Here is a 23,790-nt window from a genome sequence, read left to right on the forward strand (position 1 = left end):
AATACATATAGTCGGCAGAATTAAAAAAATAATTCTAGCTCAGTTTCAATTTTGAAGGAAGCAGTCATTGTCAGCAGAATTAAAAAAAAAATCCTAGTTCAGTTTTGATTTTGATCTAAACGTAGATAAAATAGCATTTTGTGAAAATATATGTTTGCTGAACTATAGCTTGAGAGCATTTACCAATTCTAGATCTGAAATTTTATAATCATAATCTAGTTCAGTTTTGATTTTTAAAAACATTCCAAGCAGTTTTAATTTTGAAGTGAACCTAGATATAATATCTTTTATGAAAATAATAAAACACTGAACTAAAACTTTAGTCCTTTTACCAATTTGAGATTTGAATTTTTGTTTTTGCAGATTATATTCACACAGTTTCAATACAGTGATAAATCCTCCCTCCATCCTGATGCCTTACGTAAAGCTTTGGCCGAGACCTTTGCTAATCAGCAAAGATTTCAACTGGGACACATGGATGATGCTGCAGAATGTTTTGTAAGTACATGTATCTAATGTTTATCTGTTACCTGGCATTTCAAAAGGTAACTTGATGCTTTTTCAACATAACAATAACCAACCTGATAACATTTTACCTTTACGCCCTAATTCATTACATGTTATAGGTATGTCATACCTGCACATGCACATATTAGTTCTTCATCAATCATAGGTGATAACATATAGATCTTAAAGGACTATCACACTCAAAAGCTGTAAAAAGAAAATAAGGGAAATAAAATGGGGTTTGGTTTCTACCTTTCTTCGTCAACTAGGAAGAAATAGACAAAATACTACATGGTCTTTGTACAGGGAACATGGCAAACATACCATGACAAAAAGCAAGCATACACTGCTTCACACATAAGACCCAACACTACTATTATAATAACTCATTAATTATGTGATAACATAAAACATTATGAAGTTAATCTGGGGTAGAAGACTGTATATTATTATATATACATGTATTAGATAAAGCAGTAAACCTGCTAACCATATAACAGATAAAACAAACAGTACTTACAATTTGAATTGTAATTTGTATCATATACAAGTTCTGAATTTATTCATCGGTTATTTACATTACTGTAAAAACAAAAAAATACAAACGAAATGATATGGGGTTTAATTTTGTACCTTTTTGCACCAACTGGGACCAAATGTACATAATAGTGTAAAATTGTCAACCAGATATTAGACAAACAGCCTACTCTACAATTTGAGTTGTAATTTATACCATATACATGTAAGAATAATGTATTTATTCATCAGTATTTATATTAAAAAAGGGCAAGTAGAACTGTGTTATTGATATTATATAAAATGGAAGCTTATCATGAATAATCATCATTCATTTTAGTTTAGTTTAGTTGTAATTTATATACATACAAAAATTCTGAATTTATCTTTAAAAAACCAACAATAGAAAATGCAAGCTTATCATTAGAATCATGAATAATTTATAATATCGTTCAGTTTAGTTTTTTAATAGCTCTGCAATCAATTCATAGAGTTCATCAAGTATTTGATTTCATATATAACTTACTACAAGTATAGAATACACATGTACCTTAGTAGCGATCAATATAAACGCTACGACGGTAACATGACAAGCAATATTGTAAATTATAGATTTTAATGCTGGCTCGTAACACCTGTTACATACTTTATAATAATTCATTGTTCCAATTTTACGATTCGCATATCATTACTACAAACGTACCTTATATGGTAATGAGCGTAACAGTTTGTAAATTGGTCTAATTTTCCTTATTTTTGAATATAGAACATTTTGTTATTATTAATATATAGAATTCATGTATAGTAATTCAATTCACGTTTGAATAGTAGATCAATTAATTTGGGTGGTTCAGAAAATTTTCTTCCTTTTAGTTACAAGATTCAATTGAATTTATTATTTATTTTGAATAACTCAGAAAAAAAAATTCCTTCACAATAGGAATTACCCCAAAATAATCTGGGGATTTTTTAGTCTTTATATTTTGGCTTTCCTCTTCAAATTGTGATAACCCAGCAAAATAAAACATGCCTATATTCTGTGTTCCTTTAAAATAAACATTGCCAAAAATTAAAAAGGGGATTGTTATGCTAATATTTATTTCCTTGCTTTTCCCCTTCATTTTGTGATTACCCAGCTAATATTAGTAATATAAAATAAAACAGGTCTGTCGTTCTATATATTTCGCTGGGTCGAAACTTGGTCTTAATTTCCCAAATGTTGTGTTAAGGTAATAGGACTGATATCTATCATTGTTGAATGCATTCAGCACATGTATTGTGTGTACATATATATATGTTTTATCTATGTACCATCTGAATCTAGACTACTATGATAGTATTTGCGCAGGTGTGCTGTGGACAGACTGTCTATCCTTAGATTGAGGTTATTGGATCTTGTATTTATTGTTTGTGTCTAGATCTTGTCTAATTATGTACAAATTTGTTTCTTTATACAATTCATTAAACAAACCTGAGTAATGTTATTTATTGAAGCACAGGCAGTACTGAATTAAGATTCATGGAAGCTCTGTCCCACTAAACAAAATTGTCCCTCTCCCCAGCCGTCCCTCCAAAAAATAGTTTATGTTTATACTGAAATTGAAATTGAAATTAATTAAAATACCTTTTGCTATCACAAATTAACCCTTATTGTACAAATGAGATACGGTTGAATGTCCTATTCTTCTGCGCTGACGGAATACATGAAGACGGCCACTATCTTAGAGTCTTACAGCTTAATTGCTTCTTTCGACACCTGATTTTAGTGACATGAATAAATTCAAAAAATAAATAGTTGATTGCTTCCTTTATTATAAAAAGAAGGATTTATAATATTTCATATTCATATTTCTATTATATTGTAAGGAAAAATAATATTGTGAAAAATATTAATGGGCTATGTTCTTTTTACATACCCCCCCCCCCCATCAATTCCTGTGTATTCGACAAATATATAAAATATTGATTGCATCTACTTGATTATTTTCCTGGAAACATTAAACCATGCAAATATTGTAAGTTTTATCAAATACATGTATGTACATAGCCTGGTTAAGTTTGTTTGTTAGTACTCTTGTGGTCTAAAACATCAAAGGCAATATATGAAGTATTGTATGCCAATATAAGCCATCCCGAGTTTCTAACTTCACTGTATATTGATAGAATGTTCCGCAAGTTCTCTTTGTTAGTACATGTTCATTAATTCATTGATACAACATGGCAACTAACAGCTTTTAGTACTTCAGATGGGATGAAAAACCTGAGGTCCCTTGACAGTTGAAATACAAAAGAGTGGGCTGTAGTGCCACTGTCCGGGTAAAATTTCCTCATAGCATGGTGTATGCACGTCTTCATTAGCCCAGGTGGATCAGAAAAGTAGGACGTTTAAACCCCATTTCATTGAAACAATGATGATAACGAGCACCTCAACCATGTATTTAATTCATTTTTCACTATCATTTTCCGTCTTCTTTTTTGTTCACAATATATATTAAGTACTTTTGATTATCATTATGCTTTTAAGAACTGGTTATGATTTGAACTTCAATCCATCGATTTTGGTGGCCTTGTTTATGTTGTGTGTAAAAGTGTTTGTTTACATGAATGTTTGTGTTGTGACATATCGACTGCTCATTAGACATGTTTTTCACTGTGGGGGTTTTCTGTTTTGAAACTAAACTGTTTGTTTTGGCAGCAATAAGAACATGATATTCTCTGTTTATTTTCTAAATTTAAAGTTGTCGTCCTGTTTTGGCAGACTCTTGGCAGCTATCTAATATATTTTGAAATACATTTGTTGAAATACTGGCTTGTTTTGAAGATAATCTGACAGACTAACAACATGGGTTTTATCTCAATCTGAAATAAAAAATATGTCATGTACATTAACCTTACAAATATAAGTACACCAAGATCTATATATAAAGAGAGTTTGGCCAACTGCGGCCATGGTTGCCATTTTGTAATGGATCAACATTAAAACAAAGCAAATAGGAAGTAATAAGTATCAGTAAATATGAACCAAACGATAGTTCTGTATAAGATATATTAGGTCAGAGGCCAGAACTGTTTAAGAACCTGTAATTTCATAGTACCAAGTTTAGATAAAATAAAAAAAGGACCATTGAAACAACAGTTGACCAGACTCTCTCTCTCTCTCTCTCTATATATATATATATATATATATGTACATGGCTTTGGGTAACCCTAGATATTTTTTGTGGCCCAATTTTAATCCAGAAGTCTGTTTAATCAATTAGGTACACTTCTCGTTACTACCTTCCTTTTATATTGATCATTGCCTCTCAATGACAATTGATATCGTTAGGCTATGGCCTAATTAGCGTATAGGTTAATCTTTAGCTGGCTTTTGGTAATTAAGTCTTTATGTTTAAGTAAGTTAATTGACTTATATAAGGTTTAGATGATGACACATATATCTTTTTACACAGTTACACAAATATTTTCCCTTAAGGCCAGACATTCTACTGTTATTAATCACACAAAGAAATTCATAACCTCCGATCTTAAAAAACAAATTTTTCGGCCACATTAGGTATTTACACACACATAAGTAATGACGAACCATGTTTATTTATTGCAGGAAAATATCCTACGAAGAATCCACTTCCATATTGCAGGAAGCTGTGAAGAAGATACCTGTAATGCCCCGCATTGTCTACCCCATCAGAAGTTTGCTATGCAAGTGGTAGATCAGGTTTGTTGTTATTGTTTATTTTAACGCCCCAACCTGTGTTACACCTTCACTACAGACGGTCTATTTCTACCTGTTGCCAAACAAAATCCAATACTCCTGTCTCTTCTCCACCCATACCAAACTCTACAAATAAACTTTACCATCTTTAATGTCCAATACGAACAGAATTTATGTATAACTAAATATTTAGGAGTCGATATATTAGAGACAGACAGAGAAATTGGGGGGTTAACAATTACTCAAGGCAGGTAATTTCAGAGCTAACACATGGTGGTACAATTTTGTTCCAATAATTCGCTTGTGTACAGAGGTCTTTAGTTGACGGAAGAAACCGAAAGACCAAGAGAAAACACACAAGGTTAGGCAGGCGACCCTATTCTTTGTCATGTACAAGCTTAGGATCTCAACTACACCTCTATAATAGACTACTTGTTACTTTTTAATGACTAGTTATAAATGTGTCAGTGCGTAATAAATTAGTTACAGACGATACTTTTGAATAAGTTTTACCAATAAATGTAGTATTAAAATCTTGAATTTTACACAAAGTCCAGATTACCAAATTAAGAATAATTTTACTGAATAATTGAATAGCATGAACAGGTGTTGATAATTAAAATAAAATTTAACAGGTGTAATTGTGTAAAATTGTTTTTGATAGACTAAAATCGATAGTGCAAGGTGCGCTGAACTTTATGACGAGTAATCTGGTAAAACTTTTTAAAATAAAGAAAAAATCATTTTTGTTATTAATTTATAAACAGGAACCTCGTCCAATGTTTGTGTGGAGTTAAAATATTCTATTTTGTCGTCATCTGCACATTAGAAGCTTCCACATTTTCGAAATACAATGTTTGAAAACTCCAGTTCATAAATTGATTAGTTACCAAAATAGTGTTGGAGTATTATTCAATTATATTGCAAGTACCAGGGTTTAAACTGTTAAATTTTCCAAATTATTATGCATTCAACAATTATGATGATTAAAAGCTGATCGATGATGACAAAATATCCTGGCTTGTACATATTTATTTCCGTTTAAATATCCTGTTATGAAGAAGCAGATCAGTGCAATACAAAAAATAAATCATGTGTATAAGATAATATGTCGTTCTTTACATATTAAAACCACTTTACTCGGCTGTCAATTTTTTTTAAAAATTAGTGTTTTCTCTTAATTCATGTAAAAAACAATATACAGCAATGTGCTCTTAAATCTTAAATCGAATATCCGATATCATTGTAGTTCAGCCATCTTTGTTTCTGTTCAGTGCTCAAACTGACAAGAATGATAATTTGACTAATTAAGCAAGTCAGGCATGAAAGTCTGTGGGAAGTTGAGAGGAAATTGATTGTTAGGATGTCAGGTGTGCTAATTAAATTGTCTCTAGTCTAATCAATGGGAAAAGATGGTCTCTTGTCTTCTGATGAGATAGTTAGGTACATGTACATCCATAACTGCACACTTCATTTAACCTCAAACCCATTTGCTATTATAATATTATGTTACAAATCTAAACTATCAATTATTAAAGTTTGAAAGCTAAAAAGCTAATAATTTCAGAACGGCTGTAAATATTTATGATATGAAATTGCTCTCTAGAGAAGTAATTTCAATCCTCATTGGTCACTAGAGAGTATATATAAGTAAGAATTTGGGTCCAAGATTATTTGGGTTAATTATGGTGTGGATGATTTATTAAATGTGTAAAATTATATTAATTAGCAAGTATGTTTATAATTAATGGTTTTCTCATGTGTCATGTATACCTGCGATAATGATGAAATATATCACAAACCACATGTAATTAAAATAAATATGTAAGAGGTCTTAATCAATTATAACATTCCCTCTCACAGATTCATAATAAATGACTAGGAAGAAATGAGTTGGAGTTTAATATCCTACTTTTCTGCACCGATTGGTCTAATTAAGACATGCATACATGACTAAGAATAGTAAGGGAGAGAGAGAGAGCAATGGGGCTTAACATCTACTCAATAAAAACTAGGTCATTTTGCGACTGACATATAATTCAATCATATTTCAATAATTAACTTGCACGTAAAGGTCTTTAGCTGTGGAAGGAAACCAGAGGACCTGGAGAAAACCCATGACAGACGACCCAACTCCTTGTCATATACAAGTGTGGGATCGAAACCATGCCATTGACTCAATGACAGACTTTATGATCTAAAATGCTTATGTTAAACAATTCAGCCACCCGTACATGTAGGAGGAAACAACGTGTTACATATTTATTTGCAATTAATATTTTTTAGCCACTATAGACATTTGTATTATTTATAATTGTGTAAAGTTCTATTTCCTTGTAATTAAGATTTACCTGTTCCTTTTAATTAAACTTTGTAAATAGGATATGCCTTTTATTATCAATCAGTTTTAATTAAATTGAACAAAACGTCTTTTTTTATATCAACAAAAAGGAAATGAATTGCAGTTAAATTTATATATTTTTGTTGTCTTGAACTTTCGACAAAGTGTTTATTCAATTACCTTGCATGTTTTTCGCAATTATATTGCACATGTATGTAATTAATTATTTATATATTTTGGAGCAAAGACATTGTGTGATCATATTTAACTTAATAAAAGTAATTTACAGACATGTAAGAATTTCAAGAAACTACACTGTATAACATAAGAAATTTAGCACATTTTATAAAATTCCAAAACCTCCCAGAAGAAATCAGTTTGTTTTTCTGTAATGCTGTCATTCCCGGTGTATGGTTACAATTTTAAGCAACATAGGAAATTAAACAAAAAGAAAAAGAGAAAAAATTTGTAGATACAGAAGGAATAATTTCAAAATGATGTGATGATGTGCCTTTCTAGGGTACCTTTCACTGTGTCAGGAGAGACTGGCAAGGAACAGTGTCTAGTCGTTTAATTAGTACGAAAAACAGATGGAATTCGATGAGGAGTTGTCAGAAATGCTGCATATATACCTTGTGTTGTGTTCTGTTATGAATAGAAATGCTGCAATCTTTGCAAAATTTCCCTCATAAGCACACTGCATGGCATGTCTTGATATTGTCTGCGATATCACTTCGGTGGAAGCGGACGTTAAATAAAGCTATTTCACACACACGTCTTGATTAGCCTGATTGGTGCAGAAAAGTAGGACGTTAAACTTCATTTTAGTAATATAGTATATGTTTAATAGTAAGTTGAGGTGGATTTTGATAGTAAGATCAGGTACAAAAATGTAGATACATGTACATGTATATATAGGCTAGTAAAGGTGAGGTACAGGTGTGAATGATAGATAGTATCTAGTTAACCTAGTGACATATCATACATCACTATCTAGACATGTTGACATATACCTACAACCTTACCTTATACACACTCTCCCTCGTTAAGACTCATTATTATACACATCCTTACCTTATACTCCTTAACTATTACACATTTATACTACAAAATGAGAGCTGTTCTCACCCATACACTTTAGGTCATAAGGTCTGCCATTGTATCAAGTGATATGTCTTCTATCATATGCCTGTACGTGAAAAGGAGAAGTGTCATCTGCCTTTGCTTGTGGATTTTGCCCACTGTGAGCAAAACCCCTACATGCAACCAAATTATTGGAATCAGGCTTAAATTTTAATTACCAGTTTAGTATTATAAGTTTCATAAACTTTGTAATATCAATACACAGTTCTGATAACCTCTTCTTAGTATTGGTACTTTGCACAGTATTTATGTCCAAGTATAAAGAAAAATGGGGTTTAACGTCCACTCGACACAAACTAGGTCAATTCGGGACTAACATATGGTTCAATTTTATTTCCATAATTCGCTTGCGTGTAGGGGTCTTCAGCAGTGGGAAGAAACCAAAGGACCTGGAGAAAACCCACAAGGTTGGACAGGCGACCCTACTCCTTGCCACGTACAACCGGGGGATCGAAACCACGCCAGTGCGCACGTGCTAACCATTCGGCCATCCAACCCTCCCCCGTCCAAGTATAAGTCATATTATGGAATGAGACATAAAAGAAGAAATATTATGGACACAAGACTATTTATTTAATGTTAGATTATGTTTTTTTATTTCAGTTATTAATAACACTATTTAATTGATCTATTGAGTTATCGATAAAATGTCATGTTAATTTTATTATTCCAGGTTGTGTGTTCATGTGGTGCCAGTTCTAACCCTTTAAAGTTCCATGAAATGGTTCATTATATTTCATCTAGTGCTCTTGTGTAAGTTTACAAAAAATTTCATTTCATCAGAGAAAAGAAATCAATATAATGTGCAAGTTTTGGGGCATAAAATACACTGCTTTTTTGTCTTTCACCTCAAAATTGATTCAGTTCATTAAAATAAATGCAAACCAAATTTGATTTTACTATGGAAACATTTTTTTAACATTGCAAAAGACTATAGTGATGAACTTGTTTTGTAGATAATTTTGTGATGCATAAATAATTTTGCTCTAAATTTTAGATCGCAGGCCAGATCTATGCAGGAAACTGGTGATATACTACATCCAGATAGATTTGGAATACTTTTACGCAATGCCAGTACTTTGGGAGATATTCGTGATTGTCCAGTAAGTTTATTTTATCTCTATTATATATTTGTGACTGTCACTTGTCTGCTAGAGATTGGCAGTTACACAAGGACTGCTCCAAGGCTGAAATTCTGGGCATCTTGAGTCTGGTGGAGTTGCACTAACACTTCCGGTTTCAGCGATATACAACTTCAGGTTTCACTAAACTCCAGTAAGGAAGTTTCAAAAGGCTCTACCCTTGCAACACCCGGAAAACAGGTAGTCGTCATAAAAACGTATGCTGGAAATAATTGATAGTCAATTTTATTCAGCCTATAAAGGGGGACTTCATTTCCCTTTCATGGTAAAATTGCTGTTAAGCCGGTTTTGAAATAATGATTTTATTTGTACCTGACAAAATATCAGGTGCTTATGAACTTATTCCTGATATTTTGAATTTTGTGCAGGGCATGTATTAAGATATATTAATAAATCATGCAGAAAAAAAAAAACACATCTGTGCCAGACAAAATGACAGGCACCATTGGGATTGTACCTGAAGAAGCCTGAATCTGTGCCTGACAATGTCTGTGATAGGTGCCTTATTTCCAGGCTTGCTTTTAACATTGAATAGAAATACCCAATAAAATTATACATTTGTATAATAAGGTTTATTGATTTTGTAGAAAGTTTTCTATTTAATATAATATTATTGATTCATGCTCCACTAACATACTTTTTTTTTTTTTTTTATTATGTTAGAGAAAATAGAAGATATAGATTAATAAATATACTCTATGTACTATTCCTTTGTATTCATAATAATGTATAGTTATTGTATTGACCCTGGAGACGTAATTAATAACATAATTAACTGTAGGGCATTATAACAAATGGAAATATTGGGCAAAACAAGGTTTATGCCAAAATAAAAGGGAATAGCCAAACATTCTCACTTAGGTCTGTAGGGTTCGCAATGGAAAGAAACTTTATGAGATAAATCTGGGACCTCCGTTTGAGTTTTTTATACCATCACTTAAATGGAAAACAATCATGTAATTTTTAATGCTATTGACAGATTCTCATATCCATTATTTCATAAACATATTGTTCAACTAGTGTTAAATATATACCATGCAAAATCAGCTGTCACTACGCCCACATTTGATTTTGATCAGTTAATATAAAATCCTAGAATATATCTGCTATTGATTCTATCATCAACAATATTATAACTTATTTCAGGGTAATTGTGGTAAAAAGGTTCCATTAAAAAGAACTCTATTAAACTGTCCTGATGTTGGTAAGAAAATAAAATAATTTATTTTGTTGAGTGAAACTAAATTCAGTATGGTATTTATATTAATCAATGCTGGCAGTCTTTTAACTGCATACAGTTAGATAATTCCTCTGTGGTCACTTAATGTCCTTAATGATAATTAACTAACATGTGGCAATAATGAAAATCACAATATGTTATCATATAAATTCTTGTTTGAAAAAAGAAAAGGAAAGAAAAACTGAATATCAGTGGATGGAAAAATTATTAAAATTATTTAATTTTTTTATTATAGTAAGTATAGGTTTAGTATGGGAATGCGACCATCCTACAGCTGAAATGACAACAGAAGTTGCCAGGAATATTGGCACCACCATTCTGTTACAAGATGTAAGTTCATTCTTCAGTTGTCTGTTATTTTTGTTAATTTCAAATCAAAGGCTGAAATGAGAGTAAATGAATCTGTATCCTTAAATGACATTTAGAAGTAGAAGTATAATAGCATAATTTTATAGATTTACTTCTTCTTGCTTTATTGGCTCACTAACATGGAGGCACCTTGTTCGATGGGTGTGCACGTTAAAGATTCGATATAAGAGTAGGCCATAGTGCCGCTGTCTGGGCAAAATTTCCCTCATAGCACACTGTATGGCGTATGCCCATCTTCATTAGCAGAACAGTAGGACGTCAAACGCTATTTCATTTCATTTCATCAAAGATGCCTGTAAGAGTATTGAAAAGTTGCATGTAATAAACTAATAAGTAGTAAATCTATCAAATTGTGTTATTGCGAATAAATAAATCTGTATTAAATCTATAACATAGTGTCCGTTACTCAAAACTCACACATCAAGTAAATACACAGTAATTAAACATGTTAGATTGTCATGAATGCTTTGACTTGTTTGATATAAATAATGAAAATCAATATTGCGCGTAGTTTCTAAACGATTGCAGTTTGCACAAATTAAGCTTTGATTACATAAACTGATTACCAGTTATAACTACTGCTTTATTTTAAAGAGGCATTATGTTAGAAATAAAATGATATGGGGGTTTAACGTCCTACTGGCTTATTCTATCTCAGATGGCTGATTTATTAAGTGAATTGGACAAGGTCTGCCTTATCCTTATTAAACATTAAAATGGAAAATCGAGAATTTGTTCATTGATGTATTTATGCTTCTTGACAATCAAGACTATCTGCACTATTTCTACTCAAAACTTCAAACATTTATAACTTCGCTCAGAAATTGACTGTAATTTTCAATGTATTCATTTTTCATTACCAGTATCTATTTTTGAACTATTATAACAAGAACGGCCAGCTCTGTATCTAATTCTACATAATGAATCTTTAATATTTGGATTTATAGCATTTATTAATGTTTTATGTAAACTATCTATTATAGGTATCTTTAATCGTGTAGCAATATTGTATTGTATTTATATTTGACTGGATGTTACATGATATCTTATTCCTATTTTAGCTTTTCATGAGCTATTTCTGTTTGATATTGTTGATACCATATAAAGAGAATTCCTTTGTTCTTAAATTTCAGGTTTTCCATACAGTCATGCAGGATGTAAAAGTTTTACCTAAATTGCATTTAGTGGGTGTGGTCTGTTACTATGGTAAACATTATTCAACTTTCCTCTTTAACAGCAAACAACAAGTGTGGATTTATTTTGATGATGCAACAGTTCGAGAGGTAAGTTGAATTTTTTTTCGTGTGCTTGTATCAGTGTATTTGTCGAGTAGGCCTACTATTACATCTATAAGGATATGTTTATCAGTTTGGTTGTATTTTAACATGGACCTTATAATAGATTTTACACAAATTAAATATATATATTCCGACCTGGAAACAACAATTTTAATGTTACCTGACAAAATATCAAGCACTAATTATGAACTAGTAGGCCTACCTGACATTTTATCTTTTTGTCAGACATGTTTTTATTAAATCAATAAAACACTGAAACAAGATAAATGTGTACCAGACAAAATGACAGGCAGCAGGGGGATTACACCTGACAATGCCTGAATTTGTGTCTGACAGTGTCTGTCAAAGGTGCCTATGTAGGGGTGGATTAAGCTTAGATGGGGCTCCTAACTGAAAATGTCACCGGGGCTGGAGCACTCAATCAAGCATGTGGAGCTATTCCGATGCAAGCCGAATGCAAACATTTAATGTCCCCCTTATTAAACTCTACCATAACATATAACATAATTTTTTATGGTACAAAGTCTTTTTAGAACTAATTTGGGGGTTACATCCCTATCAACGTTCTCCTTAATCCAGCCCTGCTTGTATTGAATTTAATCTAATGTATCTTGAATTCTCATCAAGGACTTGTTTATCTGTTTTTCTTTATCATCATCATTAATTCATGATCCACATTATATTTTTACTGTTAGTCTAACAGTGGATGAGTAATGTATGAATAATTATTTTGACCAGTTAAAAACTAGATACACTATATGTGTGACTGTTCGATTGGTTTAAAATATTTGTTGCAATCTTATATCATTTGTTGAATTTTGTCCTTGATTAATTATTGATGATTCGTGGAAACAGAGTAAATTGATCTATTGAGAAAGTGGATACACAACAATAATTTTATTTGTTAATGGTTCTAAGACGAGATGAATTATTAATTGTCTTGATATTTTCTATGTTAGATCGGACCAAGATGGGAGAATGTCGTAGAGAAATGTGCTAAAGGAAGATATCAACCTCTTCTGCTACTCTATGCTAATCCCAATGCTGTACCTGTTCCCATAGATACAGCCATGAAGAAGAAAGTTATGGCTCCAGGATTTACAGGAGGTAAGTTAAAAAAAACAATTGTTTTAGCTCAGGTTTATTAAGGATGAAATACCACCAGTTAAGTAAGGGTAAAGAATTATTCAAAGCAGAATAGATGGAAATACAACTGTTGAAAATAACTGTAGATAATCTCAGAATAACCAAAATAATGTATTAACAATAAGATACTTTTTCCAAAAGACATTTCCCCAGTATAGTAATTAGGTATTATTGATTTCTATCCCATTAGCATCCGCCCACCCCACCCTTCTACTGTAGTGCTGTTAGCCCCACAAACCTCAAATTCCCACCTGCCTATCATATTGCTGTTAGCAATAATTTAATGCTGGTTAGTCTGTTGTTTTGTATAAATTGATATCATGGACTTTTTAAAAAATTCATTACAACATGAAAATGAAATAATATATTTATTTTGCTTTAGTTCCACTGGTGGATGATAGTGATAGCGGCCATGACAGAACCCAAGAAAGTATCAAAAGTATGAATTCCTCAACCCCACGTAGATCAAGGACGCCAAATCCAGATGGTAACAACATGAGGCCTGATACAGACAGACGGTCTAGAACACCTGGTCCTGAATATCGACCAGATCCTAACAACGTGCCCAAACGTACTGATAGTGATCATCGCAGGCAGCCATCTTTTCTTATAGCCATGTCAGGAAAATCTGATCGTCCTAACCGAGTACCATTACGACCCGGAGGAAGTTCAACTTATGCTGAAAAGGACAATATTCCCGATTACGGTTATAATCCACATCCAAATAATAGACAACAGTATAACGCATACGGTAGGGAAGACGTAGATGATTATACCTTATCAACCAGAGATCAATACAGACGGCCGTCTTTAAATTCAATGTCTCCACAAAACACTCAGCATATATCACGATCAACAGCAGAGTCTCAGAGAAAGGAACCTTTCAAGAAAGGTAACACTAAAGTTAGAGCTGATGTGATTCGTTACGTACCGGGTGACTATAATGGTGGACATCCTGGGTATAATGGACAAGTGCCACGTCACATGGAGCCTACAAGTCTACCACCAGGAGATGGACCTCCACCTTATCAATCGCGGGCACTTTCAGTTCCTCCTAATCTAGATGACTCTATCAGTGTTCACTCAGACATAGTGAACCCAAATCAACATCGTGTTGTCAAGCCATCAACGGGTAATCACAATTATGAGAACATAAACACTTCTACCCATACACCAGTAGAAGTCGGCATAGCAACGCTTCCCAGAAAGAAGAAACAACAAAGTCCTAGTGAACCGAATACCATGACACGACAATCTTCTATGGGTAATCTCAGCAGTCAAGGATCTCACCCGCGTCAGTCTTCTAGAGATTTGGTCGATGGACCATCTGCTGCCAAAGTTGAGCCGAAACCGGTTAGAAAAACTGTTGCTCAGGTGAAACGAGCATCGGATAAAAAGAAACCTCCGCCTCCAAAGAGAAGTAATTCTTTGCCCCGTAACACGGAACCTCATCCAGAAGATTTTGTGGATGATAAAATCGTTTATATTGATCGTAAGATGGTGGCCAATATTTTAGATCAACAAAGACACTCAACACCTCATAGTAATGGCAGTGTCAATGGCACGGATGATACCTTGATGAGTAAATTGCTTAATTCAAAAGGTTTGAGTGTGGAGATTCCCTACGATAATGTTTCGTTGGGTTCACATAAAGATTCCGGTTATGGTAGCAGTGATCGCAACAGTTCTAGTTCAACTGGAAGTGTTACCATGGATCCGTATAATCAGTTCTTCTTGACAAGAGGTATGATTGTACCAACACCGACACCAGCCCCCAACAACTACAGTCAAGAAACATCTGGGTATAATAAAGGGGAGGTTACTCTTGTTAATGGTATGCCAAAATCAAACTCCACCAATTCAATGAAGCAGGATTTAACTAGTCAGTTTGAAAATTTGAAACTAAATAGAAATGGTGAAGTACCACCTCCAGTTCCTGTCAAAAGTAAGTTGGGGTTTTTTTTCTGTAATAGACACAAATGAATTATAGATGAAAAGTTAAAAATAAATTTTAAAAATCTGTAATAAACTGAAATGAATTATAGAATATGGGTTTTATTTTTGTAATATATACCGGTCAAATGAACGTTAAATATAAAGAATGTTTCTATAATAAACTCAAATGAATTATAGATTAAAAGTTAAAAGTAGTTTTAAATGGTATTAAGGAGGAAACGGTAAAGATATAAGTTTCTATTTGGTATTTTAGAGAGGAAACTATATGGATATGATCTTTAAGTAGCATTTCCCTTAAAGTTACATTTAGCGATTGAGAAACCCATGAACAGAACACAATTTTTATAGAAAAAAATCACTGTTTTTGTTATATAAGCACAGCATTTCGACAAGTGTCCTTTTATCGTTTTCAGCACAATATGGAGATATGTTTCTGTTTTGTCTGTAAATGGTGTATTATTTAATATGTTTATTTGTATTTTAGATTATAATGTGGAGGTAGAATGTCCCCAACCAATACCTGCTGGAAATGGATTAGACAAAGACGGTATGACTTTTAAAAATCTCCAAAAATAACATGTATTTTTAACTTGCACAAATAAAGAACCCATGATTGTAACACAGCATGGCTATGACCTTTAGCATATCAGATATATTCCCCATATTTCATTGTTTAATCCAGGGCTTGCACATCAAATATTTTGATATTTTTTCCAAAGAATATGACGATTTTTAGCATTATCCCATTTCTCTTTACATATTTTAAAGTGTGTCTACACATAAAAACTATAGATTTAAATTCTCTGAAATTCTGGTTTTATGGCATGCAAATTGACTGACAGGCAAATTCTCCAACCATTTAATACCTTTTGCCAGTCAGTTAAGACTGGTCAATACGAGTGAAACTAGAGCCTTGGTTTAATTAGATAACAAACATTGTAACAATATAATAATAATTAGCATGAGTATGATATATTGATATATACTATAATAGGTATGAAAAATGAACAGTTTAAGACGTTACTTGGATTTGCTGATGATTTAATGGATCAGTGTATGTTAGCTGAAACTAATAAAGATTATCCCTCGGCAGTACATTATTGTGATACTGCTATTGGTAAGTTTTTCACTGATTAGTATATAGAAGTGTAAATCTAAATTTGGTTAGACATTTTAAATGTAAGCAGGGCTGTAATAAAATATGTTTTCTCAGTTGGACATTTTAAAAGAAAGCTGGACAATAACTGTAATAAAATATGGTTTCTCATTTTGGCATTTTAAATATAAGATGGTCATTAACTGTCACAAATGGATGAAATAAGAGCTCTGATTTAACCAAAGCTTTATTTGATATTTTGCTTAAATTTTGTTAATGTTTTTTAAGCTCAGATTTAACCCTTCTAAGATTTCTTCAATATTATGCTTCAATTTTCTAAGTTTCGAATCTGACTTTCTTTTTATATTATAGGTTATTTAAAGAGTGCTATAAACTTAAAGAATATTACGCATCAAATGGTCGTTTTTGCCCAAAATCGACATAGTTCCTGTCTGATGAAATCTCGCAGCCTAAAAGTTCGCTTGTCCTCCAGATCTGACTCTAAACTTTCGCCGGTCAATGATTTACGTGGTTCTACTGATAATAGGTAAGTAAATAAACTATGAAATAAACCATGCTTAACTATGAAATAAATCATACTTAACTATGAAATATATCATACTTAACTATGAAATATATCCTATTCAACTATGAAATAAATCATACTCCACTATGAAATAAATCATACTCCACTATGAAAATAGATAATACTCAACTATAAAATATATCATACTCAACTATAAAATTTATCATACTATAAACTATAAAATAAATCATACTCTACTGTACGTTTTGTGACTGAATAAAATATCTCTATTATTCCATTTAAAAACAGTACAAACATATACTGTGTACCATTTTCTGATTTTTTTAATTTGTTTCCCCATCATTTCAGATCAAGTATAAACAGTACTGATTCTGACCTTTCGAGAGCATCTCAAGAGAGGACAAGACGAACAAATGGTTCTTCCGAGAGACTTGATAATCTGGATAAACCCGGACTACCAGTGTCTCATATGAACTCGTTACATGACAGACAGAGCAGTAATCAGAGCCTTCACAATACGCAGAATATGGGACCTGATCATTCAAGACTTCCAGACAATTCACGATCATTATGTCGAACTCTTTCAGATCATTCAAAAAATGCATCCAATCATTCTTATTCGGACAGTAATTCATCAGTGCGAACATGTGTTCCTTCAGGTCACGTGTCTCAAAGTTCACGCGATTCAACGTTGTCAAACAATAGTGATATGTATGGTTCTCTTCCACGACGGACGGCGCGAGGTCCTCCGCCGAAAGAAGAAGTGTATCAATCATATCTAAACAAACAAAAATCATTACATCAAGGTGTTGAACACGCACGATCATCGTCTGGGTCTAGTACGACTAACTCTATTGATGGTAGTATCCATTCAGATAATAGTGGTTCTGATCCGCAATTGCGATCTCATCTGCGAAGTCAACCAAGGATGAGTAAATCAGATATAAGACAGATGCTACAGAAGAATATAGCCCAAAGACAAGCACACGGTTCAACCAATAGCAGAAATACTCAACAAGGACAAACTGTAAATAGAATACAACAGAATGAGAGTCCTGTACCACAGACAATGGTGAAGTCAGCTGATGCCGCATACCGACAGCCTAATACGAGACAACCAGAGGTTGGCAGTTACCAACGATCAGTACCTAATACTGCATGTAGGACGTCTGGTCCACTGTCGTCGACTGGTGTTCCTACTACAAATGGCGGAAATAAACCACGTGTTATTAAGCCGTGTATAAAACAAAAACCCATAATGGTTGCCTCTCAATTTTCGAAAAGTAGCAACTGTTTGAATGTTTATGGCGGCAAAGCATTGGAACGCTGCACGTCTCAACCCGATTGCCAGAAACTTGTAGATTCTCCATTCTTTAATAATCCAGGTACCTACTAACACTGTTTATAGCACGTTTTTAAAACTTGTAGTAACATAGCAATCAATATAACAGCAGTATAAAAATATATGTTCTGGTCATCATTCAGGAAAAGATAACATAGTTTCCTAAAGTAAAGTTTTGATGAAGCTAATAAGTAACATTTTAACATTTCATATTTTTTTAAAATTTTTGAAATTCTGATTGCTGTTTTGCTATAAGTTGTATTTTGTGAATTTTTGCAAAAGTCCATTACATAAAACTCTAAAAAGTTAGCAAATTTTCTTTGTTCTGAAATAAGAATTTTATGCCTAAGCCTAATTTAGTCATGGACTTTTGTAAATGCCTTGATATGCGCCTGAATGGCCTAATAGCGCTAGTATAATGATGCATGTTGTTGCAGAAGGAATATATTTGATGAAAATGAAAGATTTATTTCATACGATTGTTTATGACTTTATTTATAATGAAAGTATTTCTAACATATCACTTTAACTAACTCTTGTTATTACTAACAGTAACCCTTTAACACCAAACTTGATCAATCTATGAAAAAAGTCTTCATATAATAGTAGGGATACTCGATTGAACGTTCCGGAATTAAATTCTATCAATCCCACAACTAGTAAAAAAGGGAATTTCGGGCTACCATAACCAATAACGGCAGCTGAAACATGTTTGTTGTGTTTAATTACTTCATGATTCTACTCATACTCACCTCAGATGACGGAACTTATTCTGTGTCAATTCTGCCAATTTGATAGTTCCAGACTGTCAATCGAGCATCCCCACTGTGTCTTGCTGCTAGCTTTTGGCCGTTTTAATGCTAACAAAATGTGGTTATTAAACTGAATGCAAATTGTCTGCCCTTGGGATAAACTTGAAATAATTTCAAGTTGATTAAAAATTATTATTCTTGGGATAAGATATACAAATTTTTTGCTAATTGAAAGTGTTTGTGCTTGCTTCTGCAGATTCACTATCAAACACTATGTCATTGAAACCAGATAAGGGTCTACGAGCATCTTCAGCAGTAAGTATAAGTATAGAGATTATTGTCATCTCGTACCTGCATGGATTATCATTTATTTTCGGCAAATCTTTATTAATTTAATTTTCTCATTTTTGGAACATTTATTTAACAATTTGTTTATATCTTATTTATTGCTTTGGCTTTGTTAATTGTTCTTTTATCTCTAATCTTTTCTACTTAACTTACTTGCTTTCTTATTTTTTCTGACTAACTTATTGCTGCGTCTTTAATAGGCATTTTAGTAATTAATTGGTAATGGCCCAACACATTTATATAGCTTTAGATTACCAAAACTGGTTTATTATACGATGGCTAGGGTAGGTAGGCGAATAGTTTAAAGCATGTGTTAAATCATAAGGTCTGTCATCAAGTCCAGTGGTGTGGTTTCAAGCCCCAGCTTGTTTATGGCATGGAATAAAATCGCCTGTCCAACCTCGTGGATTTTCTCTGTGTACTTCGGTTTCCTCCTACTGCTAAAGACCCCTTCACACAAGCGATTAATTGAAATAAAATTGAACTCTATTAGTAAGTGCAGGTTCTGAAATGACGTAAATTGTTTCTCTCTATATATACCAGCAGTGTTTTAATGATGGTTCTATCATTTTTATCAAGTAAGATAATAGACAAGAGTACGTTGCTAGTATTATAAACCAGTAATTATTATCTATATAAAGGTGTTGTGTTATGAATTTTTGTTGTGTTTAGACATTAATATATAACTGTATATATTAGATAATATAAATCCCACTAACAAACCAACAGACATTTATATTAATAGTTATCTTAACATGTTTCTGGCATCAAAGGTTGGTATTTAAAACAAAATTTAAGGGTTAAAGAATGATTTTTAACAATTTGTTATCCTTTGTAGATTTTATACACTGCTTACTTACAATCTTTTGTTTTGGGGCCTTATTCATAGAAACTGAAACTAAAATATTTTAAGAATGCAGCCTTTTCATTGGATGAGGGTTAAAATTCTAGAACATAATTTATGTCCTAGCCAATGAAAAGTCTGCAATTCTTCAAATATTTTAGTTAAAGTTTTTGTGAATAAGGTTTCTGTATTTTGTTTCCTAAATATTTGTAGAAGGAAATCAGTACTTATATTCATTCATTTATTTGCATAAAGATTTTTTTTTTTTTTTTTCTGCTCAATTTGCTTAGTTAATGCTTCTAATCAAGTAACACCTCATTACAAAGCATAGATTTATTACTCTGTTTTAGAAAAGTAATACTTCATGGAATTTGTAAAGTGCACTCAGCAAGGCTTGCCACAAAATTTGTTTAATTTCACACATTGTCTTCTTTTTGTTGTTGAATACATTAGCAGATCCATGTGGCTAAAGTGACTGCACAGGGTTTGTGCGATATGCTCATATCTTCTGATTTCTGAAACATATTTTCATGTTCTTTTTCTTTTAATTTCAGAGCCAGCCAGATCTTAGAAACTTAACGGATGAAAGATTTAACAGCAATATCGTCCCACATGATAATTTAGATTCGTCGGGAGAAGATGCAGAAGCCATGAGACTTAATGTTCGAGCTTTGGCTTCTCGCTTCGAAACTTCTAAATCACCGACAAATCAAGTAGTTATTGTGCCGAAAGATATTGAAAAGCCTACAGTGGGACATCGTGTACGTAGTAAATCAGAATCGTCGTCTGTTAAAAAACCTAAATCTGTGCTAACAAAAACAAAAAATAAGAGTTCTCGTCCTCGGAAATCTGTGACCTTTTCTGAAAATCTGGCCTTGGTGGCGGGAGAAACAGGTGGATATCAGTCTTCATCAGAAATAAACTCATCCCGTTTTATGGACGATCCGGCTTATTACAGTGATGACGAAGATCGTCGACCACGTTCACACTTTAATAACGATGAAGACATTGACAGTAATAATAGTGATGAATCGCCACCGATTGGAACGGGTGCAGGATTTTGTGAATTGTGTCAAAAACAGGGAATAGAAATAGACGAAAACTATTGTTCTAAGTGTCGTTTTTATATGCATCGATTCATGCCCTCCAGTTGAGAGTGCCTTCATCAGTCCAAACTTTCTTAATTTCAACTTTTCGTCCATTTGACATATTACAAAGTGTTTGTTCATTATGAATTAAATTTTTAATCTTAAAGTAGAAAGATAAATATTTGTATCTCTTATTCTTTTAATTGTTGAAAGATATAATATAGAATATTATATTATTTATTGTGAATTTTACACTAGTTAAAATAGAGCACGTTAATAGAAAGCTATGTAAATATCCATAATGAATTGTACAGGATTGGAAGTTGGAATTTCATCGTATATATTTATCATTATAAGAATTTATGTTAAATGTTTGATAAATGTATTAATGTTCCTCCACTGCCATCAAATGGTCATTACACAATAAACATGATTTTGTCTAATTGTAATTGTATAAACCTATTGTATGTTGTACACCAAAGATGTAAATTATAAGTTGTACAACATTATTCTATATATTTGTTATCATTTTCATATCAAAGAAATTGTATAGTTTATTGAAATTTTGTGTATTTATGATAAAGATGTTTTTTGTATATTATGTATATTTTGTAATGTGGTATGACATTGTAGATCATATATTTTGTATTTCATCATTTATTATGATCTAGTCTTAGAATGTTGTTGACTAATATGTCCCAAAACTATCCATATTGGAGTAAACTAAATTATTTTTTATTAGTGTTGGCAAAAAATCATATATACTTTAAAAAGAAGATATGCTCCCTCCCTCCTATTGAATGGTTGTGACCTTTAAGGCAGCATTTTTTAATAGGGCACATCGCAAGAGTAGTTGAACCTTGTATTTAAATCTACTGCCAATATCAAAATTATCATTAAATATCATTTATATTGAAACACATATCTGGCTCCAAAATCAGTTGTGTATTTATCAAGGAAAGCATTCCTTATTTAGAGCATAATAGCTTGGTGATAGATAAATAATGGTCATTTAGAACAAATGTCTCTAGCAATTATTTCTACTTTCTTTTTATCATAGAAATGAACATACAAACAAGAGAGAGAGAAATGGGGTTTATTGTCCACTCAATACAAACTAGGTCATTTTGTGACTAACATGGTGGTTTTTAGCAGCGGGAGGAAATAGAAGAACCTGGATAGAACTCAAAGGCTAGACAGGCAACCCTACTTCTTGTCACTTACAAGCTGGGAATCAAAACCATGCCAGTTGACGAAATGACAGACCTTATGATCTAAAGTAGATACATTGGACCTCTCGACCCCCCCCCCCCAATCCCTACACAGAATAGATTTTAAAAATCAAATCTCATTATCACAATACTTCATGCAATATAATTAATATAAATATAATTGATATTATATAACTTTCATAATTTATAAGTATTGAATGTTGTATGGTTTTAATCTGATTTGGTTTAACATTCTATAAAAACTACCTGACATAATTCTTCATTCCACTAGAATCATTCCATTATTGTGTTGTATCATATCACCAACCCTTCAATAAACCAATCATATTATAGTATGGTTACATGCCTTTAGAATAAAATTGTTGCTTCTTTGAAATAAAATAAATAATTAAAAATATTCATTGACTTTATTCATTAAAACTTAAACTTTGAGAGAGAGGAGGAAGAGACTTTGTCTTTAACAGTTTAACAGTGGGGGGGGGGGGGGTAAGTGAAGGACTTGAGTAAACCCACAAGTCAGTAAAAGCTGGGAATCAAAACCATGCCACTTAACTCAATGACCGACCTTATTATCTAAAGCGCACATCATTCAGCCACCCAACCCCTTATGCTGTGGATTTTAATAACTTATCCCCTTGTCAGTAGAGCAGGCTGGAGATCCGGAAAAGGAATATCTTCTAGTCATTTGGACGGGACAAGAAAACAAGGTCCCTTGTACGACTTTGCCGCATTCGTAAAAGAAACCCTGACAGGTGGTATTCGAAATAGGAATGTATAGTCGATGTCTGAGCAAAGATTCCCTCATGGCATATGCTCATCCTCAGTAGCACGAATGTCCCCCCCCCCCCCACACACCCCATTATTAAATTAAAAAGCAGTCTGAATCTTCTCTGGACCTTCTGGTGATAGCTGAAGGTGTAGTTAGAGTGCCTTGGATTTCTGACTAGGCCTATCCATATTACAGTTTATACAGAAGAAATTACATGCATGGGTTGTCAAGTTGTCCACTTTATACTATGACTACTATGAGTGTACTTTTCGTTTTGACGTGACGAACGTTTTAGTTGGGAGCGGTGAAGACTAAAGGGGGATAACTCTGTCCAGGTCTCCCATTTCAAAAGATTTAATAAAAAGTTGACATGTGAATTAATTCTATAGCAGTTTGTTA

General features: G+C 32.7%; 1 protein-coding gene across 5 annotated transcripts in view; it reads left to right on the forward strand.

The window, feature by feature from the left end:
• LOC126810756 (uncharacterized) overlaps nucleotides 1-23,019 on the forward strand; it is a 59,902-nt gene extending 36,883 nt beyond the window's left edge. For 2 of the 5 annotated variants that reach the window (XM_050535994.2, XM_050535995.2), the window contains 15 exons: nucleotides 364-498; nucleotides 4,628-4,741; nucleotides 8,896-8,975; nucleotides 9,220-9,325; nucleotides 10,511-10,568; nucleotides 10,840-10,934; nucleotides 12,107-12,256; nucleotides 13,231-13,378; nucleotides 13,800-15,362; nucleotides 15,858-15,920; nucleotides 16,368-16,490; nucleotides 16,842-17,016; nucleotides 17,365-18,401; nucleotides 19,367-19,425; nucleotides 20,857-23,019. In XM_050535994.2, coding sequence (XP_050391951.1) covers nucleotides 364-498; nucleotides 4,628-4,741; nucleotides 8,896-8,975; nucleotides 9,220-9,325; nucleotides 10,511-10,568; nucleotides 10,840-10,934; nucleotides 12,107-12,256; nucleotides 13,231-13,378; nucleotides 13,800-15,362; nucleotides 15,858-15,920; nucleotides 16,368-16,490; nucleotides 16,842-17,016; nucleotides 17,365-18,401; nucleotides 19,367-19,425; nucleotides 20,857-21,456 — 4,506 coding nt within the window. In that variant the 3' untranslated portion in view covers nucleotides 21,457-23,019. The remainder of the gene's footprint in view (nucleotides 1-363; nucleotides 499-4,627; nucleotides 4,742-8,895; nucleotides 8,976-9,219; nucleotides 9,326-10,510; nucleotides 10,569-10,839; nucleotides 10,935-12,106; nucleotides 12,257-13,230; nucleotides 13,379-13,799; nucleotides 15,363-15,857; nucleotides 15,921-16,367; nucleotides 16,491-16,841; nucleotides 17,017-17,364; nucleotides 18,402-19,366; nucleotides 19,426-20,856) is intronic. The other 3 variants (XM_050535998.2, XM_050535996.2, XM_050535997.2) reach the window with 3 other exon arrangements.
• The last annotated feature ends 771 nt before the right edge of the window (nucleotides 23,020-23,790 follow it).

The sequence above is a fragment of the Patella vulgata genome, chromosome 2, assembly GCF_932274485.2.
Source record: "Patella vulgata chromosome 2, xgPatVulg1.2, whole genome shotgun sequence".
Taxonomy (NCBI): domain Eukaryota; kingdom Metazoa; phylum Mollusca; class Gastropoda; family Patellidae; genus Patella; species Patella vulgata.